The 23,975-nt window shown below is 45.8% G+C and overlaps 1 protein-coding gene across 2 annotated transcripts; it reads right to left on the bottom strand.

Moving 5' to 3' along the window:
- Positions 1-4,163: 4,163 nt before the first annotated feature.
- TMEM92 (transmembrane protein 92) lies at positions 4,164-22,562 on the bottom strand. Of its 2 annotated transcripts, none has more exons than XM_084808266.1 (5): positions 22,454-22,562; positions 14,002-14,036; positions 12,305-12,340; positions 7,993-8,206; positions 4,164-5,599 (listed from the first exon to the last, which is right to left on the bottom strand). In XM_084808266.1, the coding sequence occupies exons 1-5, from the start codon at positions 22,517-22,519 to the stop codon at positions 5,492-5,494; spliced, it is 459 nt and encodes a 152-aa protein (XP_084664392.1). In that variant the 5' UTR covers positions 22,520-22,562; the 3' UTR covers positions 4,164-5,491. The 2 variants fall into 2 exon arrangements, with proteins under 2 accessions (XP_084664392.1, XP_084664393.1); XM_084808267.1 differs by having other exon boundaries at positions 7,993-8,143; positions 22,454-22,545.
- Between the last annotated feature and the right edge of the window lie 1,413 nt (positions 22,563-23,975).

The raw sequence follows: 23,975 nt of genomic DNA on the forward strand, positions 1-23,975 counted from the left end.
CATTGACTATGCTAAAGCCTTTGATTGTGTGGATCCAACAAACTGTGGCAAATTCTTAAAGTGATGGGAGTACCAGACCACCTTACCTGTCTCCTGAGAAACCTGTACGAGGGTCAAGAAGCAACAGTAAGAACCAGACATGGAACAACCGATTGGTTCAAAATTGGGAAAGAAGTACGACAAGGCTACTGAAGCTGAAGCTCAAATATTTTGGCCACCTAATGCAAAGAGAAATCTCTCTGGAAAAGACCCTGATGGTGGGAAAGACTGAAGGCAAAAGGAGAAGGGGACGGCAGAGGATGAGATGGCTAGATAGCATCACCGATGCAATGAATATGAACTTGAGCACGCTCCGGGAGAGAGCGCAGGACAGGAAGGCCTGGCGTGCTATGGTCCATGGGGTCACGAAGAGTCGGACACGACTGAACGACTGAACAACAACAACAATGTTAACTACATAGCATCCAGCTGACCCGCTTTATTTTTTACTCACAAGTAAGCATGCAGGGCCCTGGTCCAGATCAGGACCACTGTGCATGGGAGATTTAAACCTCTCCCAGCCACTATTTTTTTTTAAAATCCTCCCCCCCCCATACGCCTCCAGTAGTCCCAATGGAGGCTTCCTCTCTCTTTTTTTAGCCCCCTGCATTACTAAGATGCCAGTTTGCCTTTGGACGTCTGCATTAGCAGAACAGACACGCATGTCATCCTGCTCATTGCAAAATACCGACACAACACTTCCCCATCCCCCAACCCCTGGGAACAGCCCTGATTTGCCAGCTCAGCAGCCTCAGGTGGCAACCACAGAGTCCTCTTGGACTCTGTCCTGACCCGCGTAATAGCAGGATGGATGCCAGTGCCACAGTTCAACGAGCAAGGCATGCCGGCTGAGAAGGCAGCAAGGAAAAGCCTCCAAGTAGAAACAGGGTAAGGCACATGCAGACGGCAGACCCAAGAATGCAATGCTGCTTGAGACACAGTGACCCTGGGGAGGGTGGAAGCTGCACTTACTTGAGGGAGAGCCCATAGCTTAGTGGTACATCACATGTCTCGCATGCAGGTGGCCCCTAGTTCAATACCCACAGTCTTTAGGTAGGTGTGGCAAAGACCGCAGCTGAAACACTGGAGATGAGTTGCTGCCATTGAGCATAGCAGAGATGTGTATCGGTTTTGACCAAAGCCCAAGCTGACTTGGGCCCCTTTGGACTGTTTCTGGTGCTTCCAGAGGTGAAGTGGCTTCCTTCTGAAGTGACCAGAACCAAAGCAGGACCCTGCATGAGGCTTCATCCACAGCTGGGCTTAGGAAAGGTGGTCAGCGTGTCTCCTCAAATAGTGTATTTTGCTTTCTCTCTCTAAACGCTGGGGGGGGATTGGGGTTGAGTGATTGACAGGTCCGCCTTCAATTTATAGGGCATGTTTTATAAGGGGCTCTCCAATCCCAATGCTTAGTGGGAAGGTAAGGATGGGACCATGAAATGGCCATTCATCCAACACCACCAGGCTTCACTATGCAAATATGTTAAACTGCTTTTCAGTAGGGATGTCGGAGAAATCCTCAATGAAACCAAATGAGTTTGGCTTTTGATGAATCCAACTGGTGCATTATGCAGTGGACCAGCTTCTCCCCTGTTGGGCGGATTCTGCACACTTGCGGACTATTTTTCTAACTTTTCCGATTTTGCACAAATTCTGCCATCAAAAAATACTCCCCCAAACCAGCCAAAATGTGCATTTCCCCATAGGCTAAAGCATGAAAATGCACATTTGGGAGACTGTGTGCATTTGGGGGGGATTTGCACATTTTAACACGTGAATTTGCACAAATGAGCATTTGTGCAAATTTGGCAACTACAAAAAATCTGATTCCATCGATGGGTGGACTGCAGAACAAAAGGCACCTGACAACCTGCGAAACACAGACGGAATGGATTTTACACAGTCTGTACATCCCTAGTTTTCAGTTATTGTAACTCCTTAGTCCTTGCATTTATCTTCTGAAACTTTGCCGGTTTCTTGCCTGGAGCCACCCGAATAATGTGTGCCATTTTCATGCAAATTGCCTAAGAAACCATGGGGGAGGGGAGGAGAAACAAATCACTCACCCTACACACACAAAAATCTGAGGACTCCCCTGCCACAGAAATGACGACACCTATCTTTTTGAAACTTTGCTGTTTCCTTACGTAGGCCCACCTCTATGCTGTCTGTCATTTTCAGAAGACTGGCCCACAAGGAACACAGGGAGATAAACAGTGCCTTTTTTCTGATACCCTCCAAATGTAACAGTTGCTTTTGCATAAAATGCCCTACACCTATTCATCTCACTCTTGGCAGGCTCAATCCCCATAGAAGGGGAACTATTCCTGCAAATGCCATCTAACTCTGTCAATAAATTAAAAAGCCGTCAGTAGTTCCTTGAGAAAAGAAGAAGCAAAATATAAAATTGCGTAGCACAAACTCCACTGCACCTATTTATCTGACATTGGACTATGCCTGAACATTTCATCCATTTTTAACAAACAGGAAAAAAAGTTAAAGACATTTTTTAATTTTCCATCATAGTCGCTGGGAGGCACACAGCCTGCAGTTCCTGAATCTAGCACCCAGATTTGAACCAAACTGATGAAGTTTCCCCATGTCCCTTTCCCTTTGCCAAGTGCTTGATTCTCATTACAGCTGTATTCAGATGAAAAGTGACCCGGGTAGTAGCATATCACCTTCCTTGCAGTAAGCAACGTTACTGTCAGTTCTAATTAAAGAATCAATACAAAACACACATCCAGGTCAGCTTTGCTGTTTGCATTAAGATCAGCTGACACCAACCTGGCACCCTCCAGATGTGTTGGACTACAACTCCCATGATGCGGTCTGGGAATGATCGGAATTGCAGCACAACACATCGAACACATCTGAAGAACCTCAGGGTGGGGAAGACTGAGTAAGAAAAATGCATTGAGTTGCTAGGCCATTTGAGATGTTCCTACTGGATAGAAAGATTTGCAGTAAGAAGTCTTAGGGCACAATCCTATGCATGTTTAGGCAGAAAGAAGTCTTACAACTCCCAGCATTCACCAGCCATCCATGCTGGCTGGAGAATGCTGGGAGTTGTAGGACTTCTTTCTGTCTAAACATACATAGGCTTGTGCCCTTAATTAGCTTATCACTTGCTCATTACAGAGGACATGATGAGGGTGCAACCTAGAGATCTGTAGTTTTTAATGACTGATGGAGGGAGCAATCCTATCAGGATAGGCGGCTGCCTCCGACTTCGAAGGTGACCACCTAGCCTATGCAGGGCAGTCGGACCACGGAGGGGATCTTCTCCATGCTCTGGCTGCCCTGCATTCGCAGCTAGACGGCTGATTTCGGCTGTCTAACTATGGGACTTCGAAGCAGTGTGTGTTTGGGGGGGAGGCCAGATGATGCATAGGGTTGTACTGGCACTTCTGGACTCCCCGCCCCGGGAATGCCCCCTTTTGCCCTGCTCCACGCTGCTTTTCTGAGCGCAGAGCCCAGGGACGATCCTATGAGGGGGTGGGGGTGGGGAGGCTTTTTTGGAGAACTGGAGCATGGGCTCCGAGGTCGGTTCCCGAAAACCGAACAATCCCATAGCCGTCTTGCTGCTGTCTAGCAGCCATAGGATTGCCCCCTAAGTGGGTGATAAAGCAGCCATGGACTAGAGGAGGTACAGGTAGAAGAAACTATGTTTGCTGCATCTTCTGCTTAACTGGTAGGGTTACTCTTGTTGTTGTTTTGCAGCCCAGCCTTACGCAGTTTTTGGTACACCAGAACCCATTCTACTCCTAATTCCAGCAGGGTAGCTCTTTTAGCAGCAAAACCAGCAATGCCTCTTGTGTGGCACCTTAAGGACTAACCCAGCCTTTCCCAACCTGGCACCCGCCAGATGTGTTGGATGGCAATGACCACACTGACTGGGAATGACTGACATCGCAATCTGACACATCTGGATGACACCACGTTGGGGGAGGCTGGAGCCAATTTATTATGAAATATGCTTTCATGGAATTGGAGCTGGACTTAGGACAGACCCACATTAAAAACAGAAGCAGTGTGGAGGCAATCAATATAGACAAATATTTCCTCCTACTCTGATTAGGAGATGGTTCCAGAGAAGCAAAAGAAAACACTTCACACAACAATTTCGGGTTTTTGAAATATATATTTTAGTATTTTCCAACAATCAAGCACATACATTACAAACATAAAACATATGAAAAACATAACAGCGGGCAATTATCAGTAACTTACGTCATTTACAAATATTTTTAGTTTATTCTAGATTAGGCAAGTGGGACTTCCTAAAGTAGGGGTGGATGGAAGGTAGATATTTTTGACTTCAACTCCCAGAAGCTCCTGCCACCATAGCCAGTACTCAGGAATTCTGGAAGACGACATCCAAAACATCTGGTGATCTACTTTCTGCCCACTGCCCACTGTCCTAGAGGGTGTGAGTCAGTTGACAGTACCACTCAACAGTGATCCATGTGTACTGGGTCGTTTCTGCATGTTGTCTTTTTAAAATTATTTCCATAAATTATAAAACCGAACCACATTTCTGTCAAGTTGTCAGTGTCCTTATTTCCTTGTGCTGCTCTTAGTTGTTTAGATAATTTTTCAGCCAGTGCAATATTCCATATATTATTGCCACCAATGTTTCATTGAAGGTGCTGTATTTTATTTCCATGATATGGCTATACCCACCGCTAGTAAAATGGTAAGCATCGAAGAGTGTCAATAATGCAATCAAAAGTTGCCTTATGGTCGATTATTTTACGCCATTCATTGTAGACATTTACCCAAAATTCTTTTATACTTCCACACTCCCAAAATGTGTGGAAATAAAAATGTCTGTTCTTCCTAAATTCACCTTTCTATTTCAAGTATGACCAATGCAAAAATCACTAAAAAATAAACATAAACCATTTCCAAAAATTGATTATTAACTTTATACACTATGGCAAAACAAAACAAAACAAAACCCCAGGCTAAGCAAAAACATAAAGTACAGTGGGGATGGGAAACCTCCAGCCCATGGGCCAGATCTGGCCCACAGAGGTTCTCCATATGGCTTCTTAAACAATAACGGTAACAATGAAAGAGAAGAGTTAGGCACACAACCACCATAACAGCAACAAAACGTAGCGCAATGACTACTAGCTTAGATGGCTTTTAAAAACGCATTAGGCAAAGTCATGGAGGAGGGTTGGCTGTCAACAGTTATTAGCCAAGATGGCTAGATGGAACCTCCATGCCCACAGGCATTATAGCTTGAACACCAGATGCGGGATACAAATGGCAGGGAAAGGTGTTGTCATTCTACTCTGCTTGTGAATTCCGTAGCAGCACTCTTAGGAAGGGAAAGCTGGATTACATTGATTATAGTCTGATCCATCAAGGCATGTTTTCCTCCGTCTTCCAGATAATAGCAGCAGAAACCTAAGGCACTTTAGAAATTATCCTTGGGCATGGATTAAGGGAATCTGGAGACATACACAGGAGGGAGACCCTCCATGGCGATATTGTCATAGGCGGGTGGCTGGCCAGAAGGAGTTGGATAATAGCATGGTTTCCATGCAATCTAGAGAAAATGATATAAAATGTTTCACTGCCATTTTTTTTTTCCTGTGAGTATCATGAGCACACACATTTAGCCTGCCGAACCATCAAGAATTTCCAGGGAAGGAGATTTTCTAGAGGCTAGAAATAAGCTTCTTGGACGAAAACCTCCTTGAGAGATCCTGGAACCCAGTGCACGTGAGCTAAGCAGGAGATGCCTAAATAATAACTTACATATTAATTTAAAACATTTCTGCCTAGAGATGTCGGAGAAATCTGCAGTGGATTCAAATGTGTTTGGATTTCTATTAATTCAACCTGGTCTTTTCCCAAGTCGCACAGATGTGGACCGCTTTTTTGCTTTTGTGGGAGATTTGCACAAATTTGCATTAGTGCTAGTGTGTGTTAGTGTGCACTAGCGCAAGCGGAACAAAATGTGTGTCCATCCCTAAAAATAATCCAATTCAGTCAAGGAGTGGACAATGGAATGAAAGACGCCTGACAATCCATGAAACAGAGAAAGAACAAATTTAACAAAGTCTGTGCATCCCTATTTCTGCTTCCACCTTTCAGCCAGAAGGTTTCCAAAGCAGCTTACAAAACAACCAATAATATTGTTATATTTCCAGCTGACTACATTTTTTTTATGGGGAGAAAATGAGAGGCGGGGGGAGCATTTTGCAGTTTGGAACAGACAGAGGCAAGGAGAAAGCTATGAATTAGCATACGCCGAAGACACCTTGAGGATACAGGGTCTCTTTCTTGGGATCTGACGCTGGGTTATGGTGCAATCCTATCCATATCTGGACAGAAAAAAGCCCTACAGCTCCCAGTATTCTCCAGCTACCCATGGTGGCTAGGGAATGCTGGGAGGTGTAGGACTTTTTCCTATCTAAACATGCATAGGTTTGCGCCTTTAGTGGATCTGTTGTGGGAGTGCCTGCTGTATGCCTCTACTTATACTCTGCTTGCAGGCCCAGTGTCAGGCAGTGGAGGCTCGTGGCTCTGATTTTGGTGGGGCTCTATATCTAGTCCTAGTTTCAGTCAGAACCAGCCAGGACTCTAAAAGAGCGATCAGAGGTGCTGAATCCATTTTGGGGATAAGGTTCAGCACCTTGGATAGCTCCTTCAAAGTTCTGGCTGGTTCTGACTGAAACCTGGAATGGATTCACAGCCCCAGCAGAAGGCATCTTGATTTGGGAGGGACCATAGATCAGCTTTCCCCAATCTGATACCCTCCAGAAGTTTTTGACTTCAACTCCCATTAGCCCCAGCCAGCACAGCCAGAGGTCAGGAATGCTGGGAGTTGGGGTCCAAAACGTTTGGAGGGCACCATGTTCATAGAATCATAGAATCATAGAATAGTAGGGTTGGAAGGAGCCTACAAGACCATCGAGTCCAACCCACTCCTCAATGCAGGAATCTAATTCAAAGCATCCCTGACAGATGGCTGTCCAGCCTCATCTTGAACGCCTCCAGTGTGGGAGAGCCCACCACCTCCCTAGGTCATTGGTTCCATTGTCATATTGCTCTAACAGTCAGGAAGTTTTTCCTGATGTTCAGCCGGAACCTGGCTTCCTGCAACTTGAGCCCATTATTCCGTGTCCTGCACTCTGGGATGATCAAGAAGAGATTTTGGCCTTCCCCTCTGACAGCCTTTCAAGGACTTGTTGGGGAAGGTCGCCATAGCTCAATGGCAGTGGACATGCTTGATCCACAGAATGTCTGAGGTTCAATCCATGTCATCTCCAGTTCAAAGAATCGGAGAGCAAGTGGCAGGAAACATCCCCAGAGAGCTGCTGCCCGTTCGAGTAGGGCAATGCTGGCAGTGGAGGCTGGTGTCAGTGGGGCTGTGATCCCGCTCTGGGTTCCGGTTAGAACTCCAAGGGATCTATCCAAGGTGCTGAACCCAATCCCCAAAATAGGTTCAGCACCTTCAATAGCTCCTTCAGAGTTCTGCCTGGTTCTGCCTGAAACCCACAGCCCGACTGACATTGGAGCCACCAGCCTCGACGAAATGCTGGAATAGATGGACCAATGCTGGAATAGATGGACCAATGCTGGAATAGATGGACCAATGTCCTGATTCCGAATGAGGCCGCTTTCTGTTATGAATGGATTTTGTCTTCAGTTATCTGTGGAGGGAAAAGGTTGCCTCCAATTACGAACACGGCTGAAAGACGAATGTTTGTATCTTGATTTGCGAGCAAAGGGCTGGATGCGCTTCCTGCACCGAGCAGGGGGTTGGCCTCAGTGGTCTGGTAGGCCCCTTCCAACCCTGTGATTCTGTGTCCATGTCTATGGCTAGACTATTTTAATAACAGGAACAAAGTGATATGGACTTCTCAATCGGAGGGGGTGGAGGGAGATCCTAACCCCCTTTCGGCTCACTGGAACTACGCCGACTGCCCTTACCTCGCTATAGGGAGGAGGATCCCCAAACTGTTCCAGCGGTGGAGCCAACGGTAGCACAGACAGGACAGCAGTAGGAGGTGGGGTGGGAAGGTGTGTTGTTGGTTCCTCTGAGAGGCTGCTCACTCCGCTGTCCTGGCAAATTTTGCAGCACCTGGCACAAAGCATGAGAAGGCAAATACAGCCGAACAGTGACCCAAAGATGCTGCTCACAATTCTGGGTAGAGACAAAGCAAGGAGACAGATGCCATGAGTGCAGCTCCTGGATCCCCCAAACCCCATCAAAAAGGCTCTGAGCCTCTCTTCTTTTGCCCACACTGCTGATACGTAATCAACCCAAACCCTGTACCAAGAATGCATGATTTCTGTTGCTGATATAAATTCTGCAGGTTGTATATATAATATACACAGAGGCTCATTGGGGGTGATTCGTTTTGATTGTACGAGTCACAAGGAGAAGCAAAGAGAGAGGCAAGGCACAGATCCTCTCCACCCCAGTTTGAGCACTAAAACATTTGCTCAGTTCCCTGCTCCCTACTGGCGCCCTCCCTCATCATTGCCCACACACCTCTACGTCTATCTTTACTACAGCAGTGCCGAAAATCCCTCACCCCACACCCCAGTTTCACAATGATTTGGGGCTGCTTTGGGAGAAGTTCTGAGAAATTGTGTGTGTGTGTGGGGGGCTTGGCTTAACTTAGTGCAGGGGTGAGGAACCTCAGGCTGGGGGGGGGGCAAATCCAGCCCTCCTGGGATTTCAATGCAGACCTCCAATGTTCCCAGGGCAGCTCCACTTCTTTTTCCCTGACCACCTACTGTTTGGTAGTTTCCTGGCTTTTGTGCTGCTTTTTCCCCATGATAAAAGGTTGAAATGCCTCTCCTAAGGCTTAGTTACTGGCATTAAGAACATTAAGCTAAAATATGCGGGTGTGTTGGCCCCTCCCCTTTTGCTTTTTCAGCCCCCGAGAGCTTTACTGAACTTGGATTCGAGCTGACAGAGGTTCCCAAACCCTGCCTTAGTGAGGCAGCAAAGGGTTCCTTTCCCCTGCTTTTTAAAAATGGTTTTTAAAAAGCCTCATTGTGAGTGGCAAGCTCAGTATCCTGGATGTGTTTCGAGGGAACTAGGATGGAAGAATGCCCAGGTAGTGTCATTTGCATGGAACTGCTTCTGGCCTATCTCCCAGGGATTGTGGCCGGGATGTAGCACAGAGAGACTCACCACCTGCTACAAGCAGTGGCAACAAGGCTTTTAAAAAACTGTTCTTTAAAAAAAGCAAGAGCTGGGGAGAGAACCCTTGGCCTCCTGAACATAACTTAGAACTCCATCACCCCCAGTCTTGGGGTCTTCCCTCCCCTATGAGTTGCCAAAAAAGGCTGGGCTGAATGGTTGGGCCTAGCTCCATTCTTTGCAGCTTTGACAGTATTATAATAAAATTGTCTGATAGATTGACTGATAGACAGCCTCCAGGCCTATAAAGTCTACTTTTAAACTGAGATTCTCCAGAAGCTGAATATTGTGTCCAGTGCCAATTTTGATGCTTGCATACAGAGCACTTGCTGAATAATACTGTCAAGGTTCCCCTTATGACCTGGACTCCCTGAGCTTGCCTCCTTAAGTGTCTCACCTTCCTTCTCTTAAACTTCCCTTTCCCAGTAATGTGGGGTTTAGGCTGTAGACACAGGGTGACTGACACTCTAGACATAGGGTTTAACTACAACAGTTTACTAGTAGATTTAAAGCAAACAAATTACAACTAAGGGCATTTACACAACAGAGCTGAGAAGGCATTAAAAGCAAAAATATTGGCAAAATGCAAGTTCCTTTACCCTAACCGTCCTTAGACTTTTCTAGGCTGCTTCTTCCTGCTCACTCTTCAGACTCTGCTCTCACTTCAGGCTCTGGCTGTCTCTGCTCTTACTGGCTCTCTCGCTCTCTTTATATGTGCCCTCCTCCCTCAAAACTGAAAGTACTGCTTCAAACCTGAAGAAAGGAAACTGGAGCGGAGAAATTAAACTGGAACTTAACTGGAGAAATTAAGCTACTCCTCTCCATGTTACTCCCTCCCCACAGAAAGTTTCAGGCCTCTAAGCCTGACTGTTTTTCCTTTTTCCTCTGTAGGCCTCAAACCTTCACATATATACATACCTCTAGTAATAACATTTTTTACCAACTAGTCTAATAAGCATTTTCAGAGAAGTATTTTTGTTTTATTGTTTGCTGTCACTGCCTCTTTTCCCATAGCAAAATGGTGCTGAGCTTCCAAAAGTATTTTTTTCCTCTGCTGAGATTAGGGATGCTTGAGGAATTTGTTTCTTGCCGTTTCTGATACGAACTGACCTGATCCGCAACTCCTGGACTAATGTGCGGATCGGAATGCAGCTCTCCTTTGGATATCACGCTCCCCCAAATTTTGCAATGCAGTGCTCTGCTCAACAAACAAAGCAAAACAAAAATGTACCAAAATGTGTACGTGATGAGAAAATACATTTAGAAGTGCTTATTTTGTGAGGAAATGCATTCAAATATATATATATTTATATACAAATGTTTCTGCTGTTTTAATTCAGTAATAATAATAATAATAATAATAATAATAATAATACAGATTAATGCAGAGATGGGATGGGGCAGGCTTATGAATGAACACATGAAAAACTGACATAGACTGTTAGTAAACTGCTCCATCTAGCCCTGCTTGGGATATAGCACGAAACTCAGTTTTGCTACATCTCTTTAGCTTTAGGGAAGGGAAGGGATCACCACAATTAGGGATGTCAGAGAAATCCACAATGGAACCAAATGAGTTCAGATTTTCATGAATCTAACCCATGGATTCAGCAGCAGACCTGCTTTTCCCCTGTCAGCTGGATTCCATGGACTTGCAGACCATTTTTCTAACCTTCAGGACTTTTGCACACATTTTGTTGTAGAAAAATATGCAAAAATAAAAAATAAACCTGACCAAAGATGCGCATTTCCCCCATACGCTAAAGTATGAAAGTGCACATGGGGGGATTTGTGCATTTTGTACCTGTGATTTTGTGCAAGTTCAGAAATGAAAAAAATTCTGATCGTGATTCCGTGGATGGGCAGACAACAGAACGGAAGACGCCTGCGAAACGCAGACGGAACAGGTTTTACAAAATCCATACAACCCTAACCACAATATGGCTTGGAACAAAGTATCCAAAGGACCAGCTATTCTAATATGAAAGCGCTTGTCAGATTTGCAACAGAGGCTGTGCACTGGATGCTGCCTCTTTCAGAACTGAGGCAGGTGATGTAGTGCAGGGGTGGGCAGAAAGTAGATCTCCAGATGTTTTTGGACTTCAACTCCCAACGTTCCTGCCCATTGGCTATGCTGGCAGGGGCTTCTGGGAGCTGAAGTCCCAAACAGTGGAGATTACCGTTTGCCCACCCCTGGTGTGGTAAACCTTATGTGGGGGTGGCCAGTTGAGAGGGGGTTGAACTGGAGTAAGTGTATCTGGTTAACAAGGGAGAGAATGGGAGAGAATCCAGTGAGGGCATGGCGTCGAGGACTATCATGGAGAGCTCCTACGCATCTCAGTTTATCATTCCACCACTGCAGAAAGATTGCACTGGTTGCCAGTGTATTTCTGAGTCCAATTTATACTGCTGGTTTTGTACTTTAAAGCCTTAAATGGCTTGGGCTCAAGTTACTTGAAGGCCCACCTCCTCCTGTACCAGACTGCTTGTACTCTGAGACCATCAACAGAGGCCCTTCTCACTTGCCCACCACCAAGGGTGATTAGGCTGTTGAGTTCAAGGGAGAGGGCCTTTTCAGTGGTGACCCCGCATCTGTAGAATCAGCTTCCAGTAGGTGTTTGTCAAGCCCCTTCTTTGCAGGTCTTCAGGAAGGCTCTGAAGACCCACTTGTTTTCACCAGCCTTGACATAGTCTGTGGACTGCAGTTTTTATTGGTGTTATCTGTTTTTGTAGTGTTTCCCTGAATATTTATTTATTGCCTTTGTATTTGTATTTGCATATTTTTGCATCATTTTTAATCTTGTACACCGCCTTGAGAGGATACTATCCCTAAGATGACCTAAAAAAACATTTGAAATAAACAAACAAACAAACAAACGGTAGCATATAAATGCAATCAATCAATCAATCAATCAATCCAATCAATCAATCAATCAATCGGTAAGGTAATTGACCAGTCTCAACTTTGGTATGTACAGACTCCAAACGAAAACCATACTCTGCCAGATGACAAAAACATCAGTTCCTGCCTTAGCAGTGATGCCCACAAAAACCACTAGCCAGGTACCCCACTTGCCCGATACGTACATGAACCAAGTGGGCACCTCCGGTCCATTGACACACCTTGGAGAGAAAGAGACACAAACATTTAAAAGAAGAGACTGTTTTTCATACCCACACTTCACCATGAGTGTAGACACAGAGTTATACAGAAGTCAGATGAGGTCCACTGCATTGTTAGGGCTGTGCACTGCTTCAGACTGAGCTGAAGTGGGGCACTTCGGGGCACTCTGTGCTGCTTCTGAGGCAAGGCGAAGGGGGCACGAAGCGGCATGAAGCAGGTCGGGTCACTGCGAAGTGCCTGCGGGGCGCTTCAGAGTGATCTGGAAGCCCAGCCACACTACCACTGCTGCCCAGCCCTCAGCTCCTTACCTGGGCCCTCAGGATGCACACCGGCAGCCTTCTTCCTGTTCCAGGGAGTCGCCATTTTTAAAATGATGATTCCCTGGAACATGAAGAAGGCTGTCGGCGTGTGTCCCAAGAGCTCAGATAAGGAGCTGGGGGCTTGTGCAGTGAGGAGGGGGTGTGAAGTGGGATTCAGCCATACCAATCCCACTTTGGCTTTGGAGGCCGAAGCGGGTCAGGGCCCCACCAAAGCAGCCTGAAGCAAATTGGGGCCGCCTCCAAACCCCTGAAGCAGCCTCTGAGGTGAATCAAGGGGTCCCTTTTGTTGTTTATTCAGTCAGTCGCTTCTGACTCTTCGTGACTTCATGGACCAGCCCACGCCAGAGCTTCCTGTCGGCCGTCGCCACCCCCAGCTCCCCAAAGGCCGAGTCCGTCACCTCCAGAATATCATCCATCCACCTTGCCCTTGGTCGGCCTCTCTTCCTTTTGCCTTCCACTTTCCCTAGCATCAGCATCTTCTGCAGGGTATCCTGTCTTCTCATGATGTGGCCAAAATACTTCAGTTTTGCCTTTAATATCATTCCCTCAAGTGTGCAGTCCCTGCACAGCCCTAATTTTTGTCCTTGCTTTCCCCAGCCCCTGCCAAAACTATGGAGGCCTGTTGCCATGACTGCTTCATTAATGTATTCAGCTATTTGGATTGGCCCTGCCCTTTAGGGAGGGGTATAGTACAGTGGTACAGCACCTGCTTTGCATGCACAAGGTCCCAGGTTCAATCCCTGGTAAATCCAGGTATGGCTGAGAAAGATTCTTGTCTGAAACTCTGGAGAGCTTTTGCCAGTCTTTATCGACAGCAGGCTCACAAACTGTGATCTGTTCACTACTAATGGTCCACCGGCTCCATTCAGGTGGCTCATGCGAAGTTTACAGAATGGGAAAGAGTATTTTCCCATGGCCATGTGCTCGATTTGTTTATTTTCTGATGACAGGGATCAAGGCTGTTTGGACCAGGGCCAGATTATCTAACAGGCTAACAAAGCACAGGCCTGGGGCCTATCTTTTTCATAATACAGCACTGGTGCAGGCTACCGATTTTTCTCTAAAAATGTACCAGTGAAAAGGGCCCTTCACAGGGGTCTTGCAGAAAGACCTGTGCAAAAGCCACCAAATGACTGGAGGCTGGGGGGAAGAGGCAGGGCCAAGAAAAAGGGGAAAGGCCAAGGGAAAGGAGTGTGGTCCTATGAGAAAGCCCAGAAGGCCAGATTGGGATGTCAAACCCACAGAACTGAGGTTTGACATCCTATATCCTATCCTAACAACTTCCACACTGATCAGTGCTAGAAAACAGCCCAAACAAGAAAACTGGCACAGCAACTTACGAGAACTCCCAACAATCGTTCCACTTTGATGAAACCTAGAAAGAGAGCAAGATGAAAACTGAATGTCTGGGAAAGTGAGAAATACATGCTGTCTGCATTCCCCTGTTTGATAAATGCACACTTTGGATAGAAAAAGAAAAAAGAACAGAAGTAGTTGAATGGTGGAACATTTGGTTAGAAATTTCCTACCCTATTAATGACATCCTTATGGACACTCAGAAGCCTCTCCTGATGTGTACCAAGCAAGAGAAATTTTGAAAAATGTACACAAAAACACTTTACTCAATGAGAGGAGAATGCGTACATTGCAAAGATTTGCACATTTGATGCATGCATTTTGAAAAATATGCACGAAAAGACACACAAATTATCATGTGAAAAGAAAAAAAAGATAGCAATCTGATATGGACATGAGACAGAATGAGCTTTGAAGTCGAATCTGGAGAACTTTGACAAGCATGTTTTTCTTGTATGCACATCCTCACTGGCAGTTCAGGTGTGCTTTTGTGCATCCAGAAGCCCCAGTGTGTTCCTCAGTGCTCTGAATGACTGGAGTGAGAGCAGGGGCCCACAAATTACATCCAGGTTTAGTGGCCAAAAATTATGTCTATTAGCCAGCAAGAATGTACTAAAAGTACCTCTGAATACATCTAGAGTGACTTTGCCTTTCCATCCATCCATCCAGTGGCAGCCTGCCCCTCCAACAGAATTAAGGAGGAGGGATAATAGCACAGATGGCATTGATCTGCATTAGCCTGAGAATCTCACATATCCCTTTCTGAACATTGAGCATGGCCTTCACTTTCCTGTCAAGTCCCAGCATAACAAGCATCTGATTTCAAAATCAGGGTTTAAAAGGCTTGGAAACAGTCTTTCCCTCTCTCCCAAAGAAAACTACTCCAGATTTTTGTTCCATTCCTGCAGCAATGCCCCTTCACAACCCAATCTTCGTTGTTGTTGTTTTGTCTTGGTTTTTTAATCTTAATGAACCTGCATGAGATAAAACATAGGGAGTTGGTCTATTTCCTTTCTTTCTGGTGTGGAAATGGAGAGTGACAGAGAAAAGCCAGTTGAAAGTTCCATGAGGAAGGAAGCAAAACAGCAGGGATGTCAGAGGAATCTGTTCTGAGGGTGGAGGTCAATGAGCTTTTGATGGCTCCCCACCCTACCCAGACTTCATTCTGTTTTCCATGAACTAAGCTGACTTGGTCTGCAGTGTGTCAGGCCAGTTTGCAGATTTCCTGTATTTCTCAATTTGCAAATTATGCAAATTGTGTCTGTAATGCGCAAATTATGCAAGTGTGTACAAATTGCCACTGCAATTTGTGCAAATCTCTATTTGTGCAAATTGCAGCCGTGACCAAAAAAACCCTGTATAAAGTCCTTGGAGTTGGGGGGAAACCCATGGCTCAGCTCATGAGCACAAGCTGAATCAGATGGGCAGCAGAAATCCGTCGAGGCCCCAAAGGGCCCATTTTCCAAACAGTGGACATCCCTACAAAAGAGACTACATGAGGAAAGCAGCTTTGCACATGAAGGAGAAAAACAAAAATACAGTACTGAGCAGCATCAAAGAGAGATTAATAATGGTGTGGCCCGCTAACCCAGCTGCTCTCTGCCTACCCATCAGATGTGCAGTATTCTCAGAAAGGAATGGGAGGGGAAAGGCAAGAAACCCTTGCAGGTGTGATTCAGGACTAGAGAGCAGACTATCTACTCCAACTTTTTCTGTCAGCATAATGCAACCTCCCTCCCTGTTTGCAACTGCATTTGTTGAAAGCTGAATAAAGGCCAGCATGGTATAGAGGTTAGAGCATTGGACTAGGCCTGCAGAGACCTGGCTTCAGATCTACACTCAACAATGAAGCTTAGTGGGAGACCTTGCACCAGTCACCCTCTCTAAGGCTAACCTACCTCACAGGGTTATTGTGAAAGTAAAATGGTTGGCAGGGTGGGGGAAAAGATGTATGCTATCTTGAGCTTCTTGGAGGAAGGGTGAGATAAAACTGTATTTATTTGAAACATTATTATTATTATTATTATTAATTTCCAAGGAGAATATATGGTTGTGCTGCTGCTTTGATCTTCTGAGCAGGCAGGCTTAAAGATGATGGGTTAAGGTTTGCTATTGCATATTTTCATAATCATCCTCTCCAGTGCTGAAACATACATATACCACCCCTTCTCCTCTAAAGCAGGGGTGAAGGACCTATGGCCCTCCAAATGTTGCTGGACTACAGCTTCCATCATCTCTGACTATTGCCCATGTTGGCTAGGAGTTAGAGTCCTCTGCTCTAAAGGAAATGCAGAGAGGGGATTTCTATAACAAATTTCTATCAGTCACTTTTATGTGATGTCGGTTTAGACATTGGGGTGTTTGGATGATCATGGTGGTAAAAGAAGCCATCATGGCTTCTCCCCCCACACCTGTGCATGAGACTGTAATTTGCATAATTACCCACACTGCAGTGCACGTTACTTTGTTGTCGGAACCTGGCGCATGGTGCAGTGGGGGTGGCTTCATATGTCGTGGGTTGTAGGGTGGGCATGCTGCAGCATGGGTAATTATCTATAGCAGACAAACTGACTATATTCTCTGAATATATACGACCAGATATGAACCAGGGATCTCAGGTTTCCTCGTACATCTAGCCAAATGGGAAAATTCCGTAAATGATTTAAGGATGTTGGAGGAATCCATTTGGGGTGAGTTTTCGCCAGCTTCGCCCTCCAGACTCCAGCTTGTGCATCCCCAAGCTGGCCTGACTTGCCATACAACAAGGCAGGCCAGCTCGCAGTTTTCCACTTTTTAAAATGTGCACAAATCACGATTTGTGCAAAACCATGGGTCTGAATATTTACAGAAATCATGATTTGCACAAAATTGCATCCGGGGAGAAGCAATGATGGCTTCTTTTACCTCCATGATCATCTGAACCCAGATACTGTGGCCATCTGGACAGAAAGTCTCTCTCACACACACACTTACACATTCAGGCCTTTTAACTTAGCCATTTCTGACTGATAAGATTGTATTAAAGTTGCAATATTCTCTGCTGCTTTGCTGTTGTGCACCATTTTATTTTCTGTGTTTGCTTCATGACCAGCACCGGCCCTACCGTTAGAGAGGACAAAGCAGCTGGCTGAAGCGGCAGATGCTGGGTGGCACTAAAGTGTTGGAGGACAGAACTCCATGGGCGGCATGGCCTGTCATATGCCCCCTAAACTACCCTGTTGCCTTTAGGAGGACACTGTGCTATCTCCAGTATGAAAATAAGACTCCATCCAATTAGCTTCTGTAGATGGAATGGCGGGGGTGGGGGGAGGCTAAGGATATCAGAGAAATCCGCAACTGAATCAAATGAGTTTGGATTTTTATGAATCCGAACTGTGGATTCCACCATGGACCAGCTTTTCCTGAGTTGCACAGATTCCGTGGATTTGTGGACCTGTTTTTTTTTGTTTTTTGTTTTACTTTCTGGAATTTTATGAAAATTTAGTCATTGAAAAAAACGTTCTAGAAAAGCCAAAAATGTGCATTTCCCCCATAAGCTAAAACATGAAAATGCATGTTTGGGGGGATTTGAGCATTTTGGAGGGATTTGAGCATTTTCACAAATGTGAATTTGTGCAAATTCTGGAAATCAGAAAAAATCCAATCAGTCAATGAGCGGATGATGGAACGAAAGGCATCTGACAATCTGCCAAATGCAGACAGAACAGATTTTACAAAATCTGTTCATCCCTAGGGAAGTCACATCTTGTCCTTTGCCCCAGGCAGCAAAATGTCATGCGGCCACATTCATGATAGCGTGGTTTTAAATCTTTCATATTGTAAACTGCCCTGAGAATATTTATACTGAAGGGCAGCATATACATTTTTCTAAAACAAATAAGTAATTATAAATGAATGAATAAATAAATAAGCAAGTGTACCACACACACACACAAATCACTTCAACATTCTTCTTTACCACTGAATATTCTCCAGCTCCATTCCAGATGTCTAAATATTCGTAGACTAGGTGACAGCCACATTTGATACCCAGTGATATTTGATTCTATTGTTTGATGCCAGGCAGTAGGTATATGGAAGTATTTGATGGCGGTCATGGAATGTATTTGTCAGCACTAACTGAAGTCCCAGTATTGGGAAAAAGGCGGGATATGTATAAATAAATTTAATGAGCTTCCATCGTGCATTAAAAACGTGGTTGTTCAGGCAGGCATTTGGGGTGGGTTAGGGTATTTTAGAAAATGTTTTTATTGTAGAATTTTATTATTTTAAACTGTTTTATTGTATGTTGTACATCGGCCAGAGTGGCTGGGTGACCGGCCAGATGGGCGATTAATAAATTTAATAATAATAATAATAATAATAATAATAAATATAACAACAACAACAACAACAACTGCAGATAGGCAAATTGTTTTCATTTTTTTTACTTACTGGGAACACTCACCGAATTTGTCATGTCTCCCACAGAACCTCTGAATGTTGCAGAGGGTTCTGGGTAATGTCCCACTCAGTTGACTCCGCACGAGGTTAGGCCTCAACAATATTTATTGTGAATTGAGACTGTGACCTACAACATGCCCAGCATGGCCTTGCAGTCACGCATTGCAGAGGAAGGCAAACTGGTGGGCAGACATGCCTCTTTGGGAACCACAGCACAAAGGAAGAGTGTGTGATTGCATGCAGAAGGTTCCAGGTTCAATCCCTGGTATCTCCAGTTTTTTAAAAAAGGGATTACAGTCCAGGCAAAGGGAAAGATCTCCTGCCTGAGACCATGGAAAGCTGCTCCCTGTCAGGAGACAATGCTGGGCCAGACAGGAAAATGATCTGAGCTGCTGCAGGACAGATTCCTATGTTCCTAACCTCATCTGCCATTTCTGATCTTGTCTTTGAGGAACCCACAATAAGCCCCTCCCCCCCCAAAACCAAGGTTCCCTGGAATACATTTTGAAAATCAATAATTTGTTACCAATGACTTGGTATTTCCAAAGTGGGTGGACATCACTTCAGACTTGTGGGATCTACTTCTGCTCTTTAGTAGAGCACTAAGGACAGCTAACTGGAGCTGGATGCAAAATGGTGGCTCAGAGGTAGAACTGCTCACCTACTGTACCCGGGACTGGCATCAAGGGTAGGCATGTTTGGGTACCAAGGGCCCACACCCCAACAGGAGCCCACTGGAAACAGCCCCCTGCAGTTGCTCCTCCTCTTCACCATTGTAACCAGCTTATCCGCCTGCCTCTTGCTCTGGACCAGACAACAGTGGTGGTGAAAAGGAGGAGCAGGAGATGCCCCTGCCTGCTTGCTCGCAGACTCCCTGCCTATCCAGCAAGCACGTGGTAGCAGTGACGAGAAATTGGGTGGTGAGAAGGGAGACTCACTGAGGGAGGGGGCCCATTGAGGGTGTCTTGCCCAAAGGCCCTCAAAAACGTGGGGCTGGCACCGACAGTCCTCCATGAGCCATCCACTAAGATCGCCTGCATATACAAGTACAAATCTACACTTGTGCGGCTATAGATCAGAGAATCCAAACCAAAACTCTAGAACTGTCCAGCAGAGCTACACAAAGTTGTGACCAAAGGCAATCAATTACAATTTTCCAGGAGAGGAACGCAGAAGTAAGAAACCCTTGCCTCTGTGCTGCCAGTCATCCAGTGCTCTATCAATAGATCCCAATCTACCTTCCACCTGCCCCTGTGCTATTTGGCAGTAGGGATTTCGCGGGCACACCCGATTGGGTCCAGGAGTCCATTGCCCCCCCTGCCCACAACCCCAGGACCATGCCCGCCAAACCCCTGTCCTTGCTCACGCCCGCTCATGCCCTCCTGGACTCACCACAACCTTGTCTGGTGAGCGCCCACCATATTGCACATATTAAACTTTCCTGGCCCCAAACTGTGCATATTTAAATATGCGCATTTTTAAACTCCCTTTTTTACACAGAAAAAAAAGGCAGCAAAATGGCGGGTGCTCACCAGACGGGGTCACAGTGAGTGCGGGCGACTCGCTGAGCTTGTGAGGGCTCGAGCGCGGGTCTGGTGGGGGGCAAGTGGGGGCGGCACTTCAGCGGGCACCTGGAGAACTCGAGCTGGGGTGTGCTCGCACATCCCTGTTTGGCAGTGGTTGATGGATGGCATGTAATAGCATTCCTGTCTGACAGTATCTGGTAGCTGGCACATAATGGTACTGGTTTTTCTCACAACATCCGATAGATAACAGTAATGGCAATTAATATTTGACAGCTTATTAACTTTATCAACTTTCATATTGGAAGCTTGCCCCAAAATAAAGAATGACAAGAGGGAAGTCCAGGGCAAATGTTGAGGCAACCATTTCCCATGCAAAAATACAAATACAAAATGTTTATTCATGCTTTCTCCCACAGAATTCACATGGTGCATTGTGCGCTGGGGGTGTGTGTGGAGGGAATCCAACTTATTTTGAATATTTACGGACATTCATTTCAGTTCTAATTGAACCTGTCCGGCTTCTTCTGAGCTGATTCTAAGGGCGGAGTTTCCCTATCCTCCTGGAATAATTTATGTTTGGTTTTTATTTAAAACATTTCTATGCCGCCTTTCGGGCAGGAGCTCTCCCAAGGCAGCATACAACAGTAATACTCACATAACATTGTTTACTTAATTGCTTTTAGCTGTTTACATTGTTTTAATTTTTCTGTGTTAAAAAATGTTAGACTGTTTTTATTAGGTGTGTTTGAAATCTTGCTGCATTTTTATAAATCGTTGTAAACCACCCAGAGAGCTTCAGCTATGGATGGCATAGAAATTAAATAATGATAATAATAATAATAATATCGATCATAATGATAGTAATAACGATAATAATAACTGATGTGGTAATAAAAACAGCAACAGTAGTAAACCTTCTAAAAAAACAACAAAAACCAGCATAAAACAAAACTTACAACACACAACTGCAGCTACTACAAGCTACAACCAATGTGTTCCATTGTTGGCCTGCCATCAGGAAATATCTCCCCAAAATTACTTCTAACTCTGCTTCCCCTTTCTTTCTGGATTCTTATCAAACCCTCAAAGGACTGGGTGGGGGAAAATGTTTCTCTGCCTTAACAGTCATAGAATCCTCCCCATGCTAAACCCCACAACCAACATAATTCATTCATCGGAATATAAGAAGATCCCCACTAAATCAGACCGAGGGCCCATCTCGTCTAGCATCCTGTTTCACACAGTTGCCAGCAAGCCCATAAGTAGGGGATGAAGACAATCACCCCCCTTGACCCCTGTCCGCACTCCAACCATTCATATTCAATGACACATTGTCCCTGAACATGAGCGTCAATATAGCGAACATGGCTAATAGCCCTAACATGCCACCTATCTGCCATGAATTTGTCCAATCCTGCTTTACAGCAGGAGTGTTGAACCTCAGGCCTACGGATCAAATGCAGCCTACCTGGGGTCCCAATTGGCGAGTCCCCAGGCAGCCACACCCCCTTCCTCTGGCCCCACCCCTTTCCTCCAACCGACAATTCTTGGGTGGCTTCCCAGCTTTTAATCAGTTTTTTCCCAGTCTAAAAGGTTGAAACGCCTTTCCTAAGGCTGAGTTTCCAGCAGTATGAGTTTGAAGCTAAAATATGCAGATATTTCCTTTTGTATTTTTGCTTGCCCCTTTTGCCCCGCCTCTTCATGCATCCAGCCCCTCCCACCACTGGAACACGGCCCCCAAGAATATCTCCAAAATTGGATTTGGCCCTCGGGCTCAAAGAGGTTCAACACCCCTGCTTTACAGCCATCCAGCAGTGAGCTCCACAAACCACTTGCATGCTGGCTTGGACCTCCTGCAAATCAGTTTCTTATGGGAGACAGAGAAGGGAAGGTTTCTCAACCCACTTTCTCCACAGCATGTATCACGTTCTAAACCTCTGTCACATGGGGTGAAAACCTCAGGCCTGAGGGCCAAATCCAGCCTGCCTGAGTTCCCCAGAAGACCATGCCTCCTTGCCCTGGCACCGCCCTCTTTCTCCCGACCACACATCTTTGGGTGGTTTCTCGGCTCTTGTGCAGTTTTCCCCATTCGAAATGGTTGAAATGCCTCTCCTAAGGTATAGTTACTGGCAGTAAGACCTTTAAGCTACAATAAGCTTTTTTTTTTTTATTTGGGCCCCACCCTTTTCCCCTCCAGTCCCTCCCACCACTGGAATGCGGCCCCCGAGAGCTTCTATGAAATGGAATTCAGCCCTCGGCTGAAAAACTTTCCACATCCCTGCTCTATCATGTCAATCCTCCAACCTGTTTTTTTCCCCTGAAATTAAAATTCCCCAAATGCTTTAGCCTTTTCTTCCCAAGCCCCTGATAATTTGTTTGCCGTTCTCTGCTACTTTCCCAGCTGTCAGCTATCCACTCTACCACATTCAGATCTCTCTCTCTCTCTCTCTCTCTCTCTCTCTCTCACCTCGTGGTAAAGTGTGAAGAGGCAAATCAAAAGTCCTTCTGCATGGATTAGTGGCAATATCGCCATCCTTCTGCCATGGGGTTCGTTGTCCCTGTGCCGCAACAGACCTGGTGCCCTGCAAGAAAAGCTTATCTCGCACACCGCCCTGTGGACTTTGCCCAAGTAGAAGATTAGAGTGTGGGGAGTTCCCACAGCAGCTGGGAAATGCTGCTGTCTCTGGTGTGATAGTAAGGTGCAATAAAGAAAAAGGGGGAACAGACAGGACACCTGTATGTTGAAGAACTGCATAGAAGACATTTCCACAGGTGTAAGTTCCATGCAAACGACACCTCAGGAAATTCCCTCATCTATACAACTACTGAAGGTGCAGGAGCCCTGCCTGCCCTTTTTGGACCACATCCTACATCTGACCGCACCCTATGTAGGCTCTGTGCCACGAGGATGGGCTCTTTGGGAAATGATAAAGGTTCATCCCTAGCCCTGGCTATAAAATAATCCACCCCATTGTAAGGATAGGATCCAGAGTCATGCTGGATCAACTGCAGTGGCAGAAGTGGACTTCTCAGTCCCCTCCTTCCCATGGTAGCCTCTCCAGCCCCCTGAAAATGCTTCCCGGAAAGTCGGGAGACCTTGCTGACTGAGGTGAGCTCTATTATGGGGGAACCCCAAAAGTTGGGCAGAGGGATCTTCAGGAAGCAGAACCTATCTTCTCACAGGAGGCAGATCCTGGATCCAGCCTTTAGGGCGCAATCCCATGCATGTTTAGACAAAAAAAAGGCCTACAACTCCCAGCATTCCCCAGCCAGCATTTTTCAATGCCTCAGTGTTTCATGGTTACTGAGCATGCTTATTCCTCACTGGGCTGTTTTTGTGTTCAGTCCGCCCCCCCCCCCCAGTATTTTTTTTTCCGTTTTATAAAACAATTGTAAAGGATTGTTGTACATGTGCAAACATCAGGATTCCCTTCAGCATGCTGAGATCTCTCTCTTGTTCTCAGGGCCAAACCGGACCTAATGTTCTTCATGCCTTTAGCCCTTACCTGGCCTCAAACTGGACTGGGACGATGGCATGGTGGGAGGGTGGCTTTAATCATTTGCCCCACCACAGTTTCAATCCAGATGGGGGGGGGGTGCACCTGCAATTTGCAATGGGAGGAAAACTCCCATTGGCACCACTTGGAATGGGATCCTGGTGGCAACAAAGGGACCCCCTGTGGTAGCTATTTAATTTTGAAAGAAGAGCCATGCAAGGGTTGAAGACCTGAATAATGTCACATTCTAGTTTGGCCCTCAGCAGTCCCATTTTGGCTAAAAAATTTAATTTGGAACTCACCACCTGAATTTGCTATTAGAGGGAGTGACGGAAAATGGATCTAAGAAACCCATGGCAGCTAAATGGAACCTACATTTGCAGGGGCAGTCTTTGACTGCTGGTTGCTGTGGGATGAACAGTGTGGGATGCTACCTGGGGAATGCTGGGAGTTGTGGAGCTTTTTTCTGCCTAAACATGCATAGGATTACGC

This window comes from Heloderma suspectum, chromosome 6 (assembly GCF_057233095.1).
Source record: "Heloderma suspectum isolate Gila_16-S chromosome 6, 16-S_ref, whole genome shotgun sequence".
Lineage (NCBI taxonomy): Eukaryota > Metazoa > Chordata > Lepidosauria > Squamata > Helodermatidae > Heloderma > Heloderma suspectum.

Coding starts and splice junctions, on each gene's coding strand:
- TMEM92 (XM_084808266.1), bottom strand. CDS start 22,519: ATGGCGATATTGCCACTAATCCATGCAGAAGGACTTTTGATTTGCCTC. Junction 14,037..22,453: donor TCTTCACACTTTACCACGAG/GTGAGAGAGAGA, acceptor CTCTCTTTCTAG/GTTTCATCAAAGTGGAACGA. Junction 12,341..14,001: donor AACGATTGTTGGGAGTTCTC/GTAAGTTGCTGT, acceptor TTTCTCTCCAAG/GTGTGTCAATGGACCGGAGG.